At 36.3% G+C, this 10,290-nt stretch overlaps 1 protein-coding gene across 1 annotated transcript in view; it reads right to left on the bottom strand.

Annotated features, from left to right (window-relative positions):
- Positions 1–4,281, bottom strand: part of LOC107037976 (growth/differentiation factor 8) — a 9,639-nt gene extending 5,358 nt beyond the window's left edge. The window contains exon 1 of the mRNA XM_015256821.1: positions 3,840–4,281. Coding sequence (XP_015112307.1) covers positions 3,840–4,281 — 442 coding nt within the window. The remainder of the gene's footprint in view (positions 1–3,839) is intronic.
- Between the last annotated feature and the right edge of the window lie 6,009 nt (positions 4,282–10,290).

Below are 10,290 nucleotides of genomic sequence, written 5' to 3'. Positions count from 1 at the left end.
GGGGGGGGGCTTCGTTGATTGCAGTAATTTGATGCAGGGGAGAATAATTTCGAGTTCGGAGAACAATGTCAGTGATTTTCAGAAACTCGTGGTTTTAACTGGCATTGTTTTTTTAATTAAAAATTTAGTAGTGACATCGTCGATCGATTCAAGTCGACTTAGCTCCCCGTTGAGTTTTTGTTGAATAATTCGGAATTGAAGAAAGATAGCGAAATTTTGGTAAAATCTTCTTCGATAGTCTTCACTTTTATTTACAAAAAAGAGTCTTAGGAAAATTTTACTAAATCCTGTAGAATTTGAGATATTCATCGAAAACTGGCGCTAGAGTGGAATTGACTTGAACCGTTTGACCACTACTGAATTATTAATAATACACTCTGGTGCAGAAGAAAGATCTGTTAAAATGAGTGCAAGTATCTTTTATAGTTTGGTACAGATCATATCTATTTGGTACATAGATTCAACTATTTTCAATCATCAAATTTGTTAATTAAATTGTGTGAGAAAAATTTGAAAAAATTGATGAATATTCAGCGTTTTTGCACATTCGTTGTTTATAAATAAATAATTGAAATCTTTTCAACTTTCGGAGGAAATATTCAGTTGTTATTCTCTGAGACCGTTTAAACTTAACGGATATCTTCCGATAGGTTCGTTGCGTACTCAACTAGAGGAGTGAATTTTACAGGATAAAAGTTACGAGCGCAGAAAAACTTGAGGGAAACATCCAATGAATTTTGAAAGTCGAGGGGTATTCGGAGGAGTTCGAACAATCAGAGTGCAGTGGTCGAGTTCACGTGGCACCTGACACAAAAATCTCACAGAAATAAAAAAATTATTAATTTTCTGATTGGTCCGCGGAACGTCGAATGCCGCAATTCTATTGGTCGAAAGTGTGACGAGGGAAATAATCGAAATAATACTACCCCCAGTTCTCCGTAAAACGTCAAATACTGCGTTTCTATTGGTTGACATTCAGATGGGGAATAATCACAGAAATCGTGAGAAATTTAATCAGAAAACGCTTCAAATTCTACCATAAACAACCATAAATTTTTCTTAATATCACTACAATTATTAAAGAGAATTTCTCCTCAATAATTTTCTCACGTTAGTATTCAAATAGTCCATGTACTATTTGAGCTAAATTGTTGATCAAATTAGAAAATTCAAACTTGAAATGAGAATATAAAAGTTATTGAATCATTTCTCGTTAACTCTGAAGTGAAAAAAATGAAAAAAAAATTGAGGGCTGTAATCTGAATATAATGGTTGTTCCGTGGATCAGTGCATAAATTAGTTTAATCCACGGATCCAAATGAATATGAATCACTTCTGAACTATAAATCGAATAATGAAATGAAATAATTCAAATGTTGTTGCTGATTGATGAGAATTTTCACGTTTCAATAAATTTATTGCACACTGTCATTTTTTATTCAAAATCTGTCAGAATTTTAATCCCCAGAGAGGTCCTCATTTTCAATGCATATCACGCTGAATTAATATTCCATTTCTCACTGCATCTGATGGTGAATGGAGGCAGAGTCCAGGCGCATTGGAAGCTGCTTTTGACGTTTTGCATCTGGTATATCGAGTACAGTGGCCTACATCCAGTGCTCATCGAATTTTTTTTTTTCAACAAAAGTGAATAGGGGTGGTTGTGAAGAACTCTATTTATCAACTCCACATTTCTCGGTAATCGCCATATTTTTTTCGTTTCCAGAGATGCGAAAAAAAATTCACGGAAATCCTTTGAATTGTTATTGAAATAGTCATCAGTGGGTTTGACCTGGTAGAATGAAGAGATGGACGGAAAATTGATGAGTAAAGGGTTAAGGATATACAAGTATCTTTAATCATTTTCAATCATCAAATTTGTCAATCAAATTGCGCTAGAAAATTTTGAAAAAAAAACATGAATATTCAGTGTCATTGAAATAACCACTAGGCATTTAAGCATGTAATTGATAAAATTAAGGTATCCGAAAATTTAAACAATTGCAATTATTTGTTGATAAACAACGAATGTTTCAAAAACTAATAATTCTGTGCAAAATATATTTTGAATAAGAAACGATTCGTAAACATGAGTAAATTCATTTTAGAACAAGAAGAATCATCAATTTAAGCATAAGAAAGTTCACGCATCCTGAAGATTCTTTTTTCAAAAACCCAGAAGTTCTGAATTCCAGAATCAAGATTTCCTTAAAATAAAAAAAAAATGTCGTAATTAAAATACAATTACACCAGATAAAAAAATAAATAACAAGATTTTTTTTTTCTCTGATTTTTATGGGAAATTTTACTAAAATATTATAGATGAAAATTTCACTCATTTTAATTTTGAAATTCATTGATTTTTATTGGAAACTAAAAACGTTTTTTCTCCGCGTCGTTTCCTTCCCATTTAGGGATACAAATTCCTGTTGATGTGGTATAACTCATGTCATGTCTAGGCAGAATTATAAATTCGTTAAATCAACCCTTCACAATTCTCTCGTTGGGACTGCCAGCAGAAAACTCATTGCTGCCAATCATTTTTCCCTTTTTTTTCAACGATAGACGTCACCTGAACATGATGAATTGTTGACTACTATTATGTAGAGCACGACAGGCACGCGAAAATAATTCCCCCAAATGAGGCCATAAATTCCAAAGATTCAGGATGATGGGACATCAACGTGGTACCGGTTGATTTGACCAATTACAAGTCAGACGAATCCGTGAGATTCCAAAAGGAGTAATTAGGACTGACGACAATTAGGATAGCCCGTCAACTCTATCGTGTTACTACTCTGGCATTGGGGCAATTAAAGCGCAAGAGAGAGAGTGGCCTCACTTGTTGGGGTGGAGGTGGATGCACTGGGATCTGTCCAAGGGTGAGGAGCGATGGCAAAATGGATATCGTACTATTTCAACCTGTTAGATCATACACCTGTTGAAATTTCTCAGTTTTATTCGAGTACAAAGTTTTGTGATTAATTGGGCTTCGGTGTTGCTGATTCAATTAAAGTTTTAGTTTCTCCAGTTCCATCATTCTGGATTTATCTTCAATGTTCTGGATTAATTAAGTAAACTTTGGGTTTCTTCCTCGGTGATGGGTCGGTTGGGGCGAGGGGGAGGAGTTGATTTTTAATGGAGGATGCTTTTAATTAATGATTTTTAATCAGTTGATGCAACAGAATTCATGGGCAATGAGCTTTTTTTATATAATATTCTACACGAAATTTATCTTTTGAAGATATTGTTTCTTATCATTAATTTTGTAATTGGAAACTCGTTTTGGCGTGAAATCAATTTGTGGTAACATGTTAAAAATTTAAAAAATGATTGTCATTTTCAAGACTGTGAATCATTCATGCAAGATGTCGTCCACTTTCAAAGTTGTTATTTTTTATAATTTTTTAAATTTTGTAATATAATTCCAAGTAATATAATCGTTGCCAAATGTTCGGGGCCTCGAGTGAAATGAAGCTTAAAGTTCATTAAGAGTAAATGTAGACGGGAATTTCACCGAAAAAAATTTAATGATTGAAAATCAATTGAAACGCACTCGCCTTTCATTACGTCAAGAACAATTTCTCACCTTCGAAAACGCATCAAGATCAAAGGTATCAACTCAGAAATTTCATAGAATTCGAAACAATTTCAGTAATTATTCCCTTCATTAAAAAAAAATACGATCAGTTTTCCAAGACAAGTCATGTATACAAAATTTGGAAGGGAATTTCACCGACAAAAAAATTAATGATTGAAAATTGATGGAAACGCACTCGCCAAGATCAAAAGTAACTCATAAATTTCATAGAATTTCAAAAAAATTCAGTAATTATTACCTTCATTCGGAAAAACCACGATCTGATCGGTTTTTCCATAAAAGCTCTCGGCCTGTTTCTCCGGTTCCATGGGCTCACCGGGTCGTAATTCAAGCACGTGGCCATTGATGAGCGGCTTAGGCAGGGTGGAGATTGAGATTGTAACCTCCGGTGGTTTCGACAGTCTCAGTTTCTTCAGGATCTGCTGTTTGACATACTCAACTCTGATTTCATTGAGCATCTGATCCACTCCATCGCTGACAACACGATTTTTGACGCACGAAGGACACACGTGATGGTACTCCACTGACTCCCTCGTGTCCCTCTCCACAGTCATCTCGGTGCTAGGCTTATCAGGATAGAACGATGACAATACAGTTTTCAGGGGCTCGATGAGGGTGAAGCCCTCCACACTCAACGATGCTACTGTCAACGCGATAATTGACAGGACTAACCAATTCATTTTTTTCGATTTATAAATCATAACTAAATTTTTTTATAATTATAAAAAGCCTAAATTAGTGAGAACTCTCGTCCGTTCTTTTCTCATGCCCAACTTCCTCGGGGAAAACTTTGAATTTTAAGTACACTTCACTCAACTTCACCGGAATAAAAAATAAATATAACTAAATAACGAGTTTATCCATTGACACAACAGCCATTGGGGATGAATTGATGAAAGAAATTTGATAAAAATTGGTGGTCACTAATGCGAACGTTGAAGACGACTGGAGGTGATTGGTGACGATGGGCCAGTCATGTAGTGGACTTGGCACGAGCGACCTTTGCCCCTGTGCCCGGGGCCGATTGCCGATTGGACGGCGTACCCAGGCTGCTATCAGTGGCAGTAGCACGCACTACCGACATGCCCGTAAATGTATCATTTTGAAATTTTGGACTTCTAAATTATAAATTGGCTCAATTTTAAAGGAATGTTTCGTCATGCTGTAATCGAGTGGCTAAATTTCTACAGTTATCATTTTTTTGTCCTGAAAATAGATTGAGCAATGAGGAAAGAGCCGGGAGGAATTGAATTTTTGATAGAATATTTATTTGTTTGTTTTATTAATTTGTGGATTTATCTTCATTTTGGGTTTTTGGGGGTGGCAAGTGCTTTGGCTATTTTATTTTTGGGGGACATTCTTTTTGAGATTTGTGGGGAGATGGGTGAGCTTTCGGGTAAGCTCTATCTTAGTCTAGGTTGCTGAACATGTTTCAATTGATTTATTGGTGAAGTTGGAAGGCTCCGATTTAGATCTCCATTTTTAAGCGGTGGGAAATATTTTGAAAGTCAGAGAAAAAGGGGTTGCACTGTTGAAAATTTTCGTCTGAATTTTCTGTGTCAAATCTGGGAAATTTTTATTGTGTTTAATTTCCACAAGTAATAGCACGAGAGCTTCAAAATTATCGAGCAATTCCTGATAAGTTCGTTTTTGTGCAGGGAAACTTGAGGGAATTACTCGATTAATTTTGAAGCTCGAGTAGTATTCGGGAGGGAAATTTCAGGGAATATTGTCGTTGAAAAATCAAATGTTCCGGTGATTTTCTGTTTGAATGATTTGAAAATCAATAAAATACTTGAATTTTCAGTTAATTATTCCGTGAAAATTCAAAAAAATCTGCGAAAAATTGAAAATTCATGTCATTCTGTTTCTAAATATTCATGCTTCATTGAAATTTCACTGAAAGCTCATGAATTCTTTGAATTCTACCTAAAACTTGAAATTTCATAACCAGGTTTCCTCTGAATCTGATTCAACGTCACTCTCATGAGAATTACTATCATATTTTCCATGAAATTAATTTCTACCCATATCTTCGATGCAATTTTTATGGTAGATTTTTCTCCGCATGTTGGAAGATTATTCTGGAACCTCGAGTGAGAAAATTTTGAAAATTTTCAATTTTTTTCAACAACGAACAATTGACATTACATTTCTGTAGATTTTTTCATTGATGAATTAATTCCTTGAATGCCAATTCTCGCGTTCATACGACAATGAAAATGACTGAAAATCCTGATAGTTCAGACAACTTTTTTTTATCAATTCTCAATCTATTGCAAATTTAATTGAATATAATATTCAATTTTTCCAATGACTGGGAAACCTCTCAACCTCTCATTAAAATAGCAAAGATCGCTTCCCACGAAAAACTCAATTTCATTGAACTTTCAAGACGATTAAAAAATGTTCCGACCGATTTTATCTTAAACTGAACACAAATTCACAATCCAAACAATTCAGATATTCCTCAAATTCCAAAAAATTCTAATAGAACATGTTCAAAGTACTCGAACGTCCTTAAATAGATCGTCCAAAAAATTTTGTAGTTTTATTTTCCCAATCGAGTCATTCATGAATGAACGTAGTTTAAGAGACCGTTAAAGTGCATTGAAATCAGTATGACAAGACGCATTCGAAGTAGTGAAGGCATGTATGAAGATTTGCCGGAGTTAAAGTGCGATTGAAAGCGGATTTCAATGAAGGGATGAAAGTCTCAGGAAAGTGGTGAGTGAGGTCCGCGTACTGTAGGAGCGCGGGGAGGGGGGGGGGAGAGGAGAGATACGTGACTCGGCGANCTCGGCGAGCGGTTGCGTGATCAGTGGAATGAATTCATCCGGATGTGTGTTTGTGCCAAGCATTCTGCCCTCTTATCTCCGAGTGTAATTAATTATTAATTTATCGGTGGAGGGCCAGATGCAAGGGGTCCTGTGTTCGTAACCCCAACTCCTGAGCCGGATCATCACTTTGGTTTTACCTGCACTTGGCCTCCGGCAAATATTCAATTTGAAACTTTGGTGGCGGTGTTGTGCAGTAATTACTCGGTTTAGAACAGAATAGAATGGAATGTTTATTCAAATGTGGAATGTCATATTCATGCGGTTTCAGTTGTATTTTTTTCGAGCGGGGATTTACCAGTTCGTCATGACGGCTACACCGAGAAAAAAAAGTTTCTGGCTTCGAGAGTTCTAAACTCCCGGGGCTGTTACTGGAAATTAGAAACTTATTCTCTGTGTGTCCGTTGCTATGAGCTGGTAAAACAAAAAACAATGGATTTCAGGGAAATTTCTCTGAGAATCAGGAGAAACAGCGAAGCGGTAAAACGGTTTAACCGTTTTATATTTTTATGTGCTTCTCGTCGCTGGAAAATTCTTAAAAAATTAGAGTTCAATCCTTTTATTAAACGTTGGCGTTGTCTGTTTTTTTCTTGGAAAATTCGTTTAGCTATTAATTCATTTTAGAGTGAATTTGGATTTAATATTTTTTGCCGTTAAATTGAATTTAATGTCGCTACATTTTCTGCTGCATTTTCTATATAGAGAATAATAAACAAAAATCTAATATAAAATCAGTCATGTAAAAATTACAATATCTCACGTAAAAATTTTTCAAAGATGTTTTTTTTTTCTTTGCGGACAATTTTGAATAGAAATTTTTCTCCGCTCGGGTTTCAGTGGGAGCTCTGGGGAGTTTTGGCTGGTGATACTTGATCGATTCCTTGACCTCTTATCCCCAATCCCGGGGAGGCCGTTGAGCTTCTTGTGTATATGCTTGGCAATTTGTCGTCGTGGCATCACCATTATGCTTCAACTCTTCTCCAATATGCAACTGAGATTCTAATATCGGTCACGGAGTTTCTGCTCGTTGAATTTCAATTTTATATTCAAGCATTGTTCAGCATCTTGATCATGAAAGTTTCCGGCGGGGGGGGGATTGGGAGGTTGTTTTCAGGTCTCGTTTCGCTGAAATTGAGGGAATTATCGTACGAGGTGGGAGAGATTTATTTGTTGATTATTCAGTTTCTTTACTGGAATAAAAATCCTGAGGATTTTAGTCTTAATTTGAGACTTACTCTTGTGGTGACTGAAATTTCGGATGTTTTTAAGGATATCCAAGGATCTTTTACAGTTTGGTACAGACCAGATTATAAATTCAACCATTTTCAATCATCAAATTTGTCAATTAAATTGCGTGAAAATTTTTTTTTTTAACTCATGAATATTCTACGTCATTCAAATTATGTTTTGCACAGAATTATTATTTCTTTAGCATTCGTTGAATATAAATCAATAATTGAAATTGTTTAAACTGTCGAACAAATGATTTTCATGGTGGAAAATTGATTGTCTATAAATTATCTCAAAAATCGCTTGTAATTTTAAAAAATTGCAATTTTTCAATCATTTCATCAATCTTCTAAAAAATTCAACTACTAATTTAACTATTATTATTATTCTAACAATTACATAACTATCAATTTCTGCGTCAAAAAATGCAAAAAAAAATTTCCATATTTCATTCATAAAAGTGTAATAAAAAAAAGATTTTTTCAAATTACATTTTTTTGCAGAATGTCATTTGAACGAAGCGAATTTATAAATTCTATTTATATTGAATGATATTGTATCATCGTTACAATTTCCCTGTCCCTCGAAAGTTTCTAAATCCCTCTAACCCCCCTCCACCCCGTCCACCCATGTTTATAAAAATATATTATACTTACCACTCACTTAATAAAATCTGTCATGTTCTCATGATGAAAGATATCTCCAGGAGGGTTGGTTACTCATACAGCTCGCCGAACCGTGGCGGCAGGAGAAAAAAGAAGTAGACCAGAAAATTTTCACTACCTCAAGACTGACTTTTGATTATGAATAACGAGCAGGGCGAGGGCGCGAAGGGCGTTCATATAGCTTCCATGGAAAGTCGCAGCAGCGGGAGGGGGGGGGGGTTGGAAGAAGAAGAAGGGAGCGTTAGCCGCTGGCTCAACGGGATAATCTCGAAACTATGCTACCGCAAAAGTTTAATGCGACGACATTATTTATCTCCGGGTATTTCTTGCGCCACGGAATAGATTAAGGATTTTGCGCTGCTGGAGAATGCATCTCATTGTATTTTTTTTCCGGCATTTTTATTTATTGTTTATGCAGTTTTATTATACTTGGGGGAGGGTAAGTGTTTTTCACTCATGATTCCTCGTTAAATCTGAATAAAAATCTTGAATATTTCATGGTGCTTATCCGCTATTATTTATTTTTGGTTCCATATGTATACCCTGTCGGGGTTTTAGATTTTGTTCCCTTCCCTATCTGCGTTACCATGGGCCGGATCTTACTTTATCCCCAACTGCACCCCATTCGGGATTGGACTGCCAGGGAAACCATGGAAAACCTCAGTCGTGCAGCCGGCCGATAATGCAGATTCCACTGTGTCTATTGGTCACACTGAATCAATGGGTAGAGTGGTTCCCTACATTCGTGGATAGCGACTGTAGTTCCACGCGGTTAGGTGTGCCTAAGCGGACACCCATCCAAGTACTGGGCAGCGTGAACGCTGCTTAGCTTGGATGACCGCCGGAGCCACACACTCCCCGCGTGACCACTACAGCCGCTGCGTTTATCCGCTATTACTTCTTCGCAAAAATTTGTCAAATTTTTTCCGAGGGGATATTCTCATATCGGGGGATAGTTGTTTAATATTTTGTCATAGTTAAGTGATTTATTAATTGAATTACGCAGATGTAAAATGTAGTACCCCGAGAGCTTCAAAATTATCGAATATTTCCAACAAAATCTTCTTTCCACTGTCGAAATGTTGATTTCTGAATGAAAATCATTGAAACACAATTTTTCAAAGGGAAAAGAAATTTGAATCTGACCATCGCTTTGTTGCAAACAAATGAGGTTGTCAAATTTTTCAGTTGAAAAAATCACGAGCGCTTGCGCGAACGATTTTTCTGCAAAATTTGGCGCGATCGTTTGTTTGCAGGGAAGCTTGAGGAAAATACCCGATTAATTTTGAAGCTCGCGGCGTATTTGTCCGATTATTTCCCCCATCACCATTTCCATAAATAGAATTGTGGTATTCGGTGTCATGTGGTAAATTCACCAATTTTTATTATTCTGCTTGCCAACGGGAAAATCACCGAACGACGGGAAATTATTGATGTAATTCTCTTCTGATTGCTCCACGAGACGTCGAATATCGCATTCTACTGTTCGGAAGGGCGATGAGGGAAATAATCAGTGAAATTTGGAGTTTCATGATTTTTTTTCCCCGAAGAATTACTACTAAACTATCCATGGAATTTCAATTTTTCTATGTAAAAGTGTAGTCTTTATCCGCCATTACTTCTATCCATAAATTTATCAAATTTTTTTCCTCGGAAAAATTTATATCCACGAACATTTTTCAACATTTTATCCCAGTCAAGTGACTTCCTCCGTTAAATCACGAAAATATAGAGCATTTCACTTAGATTTCTCTTTTTTTCCTTTTGCATGCAGATTTATGTTAAACATCGTTCTATCCGGATAATCGATAAAGGCCTCTATTTGAATGCACGTGGCGATTTTTTTTTCTCCGGGCGAGAGGTATATTTTGTTGAGTGGCAACCGGGGGAAAATAAAAAATAACCGGCGAGATTGTCGGGCGGTGGGCGGGCGAGGGTGAAAGCGGTCGGGGGGGGG

This window comes from Diachasma alloeum, unplaced genomic scaffold, assembly GCF_001412515.2.
Source record: "Diachasma alloeum isolate Michigan unplaced genomic scaffold, Dall2.0 Dall_scaffold_00276, whole genome shotgun sequence".
Taxonomy (NCBI): Eukaryota; Metazoa; Arthropoda; class Insecta; order Hymenoptera; family Braconidae; genus Diachasma; species Diachasma alloeum.
This window is presented reverse-complemented; position numbering and strand designations above follow the sequence as displayed.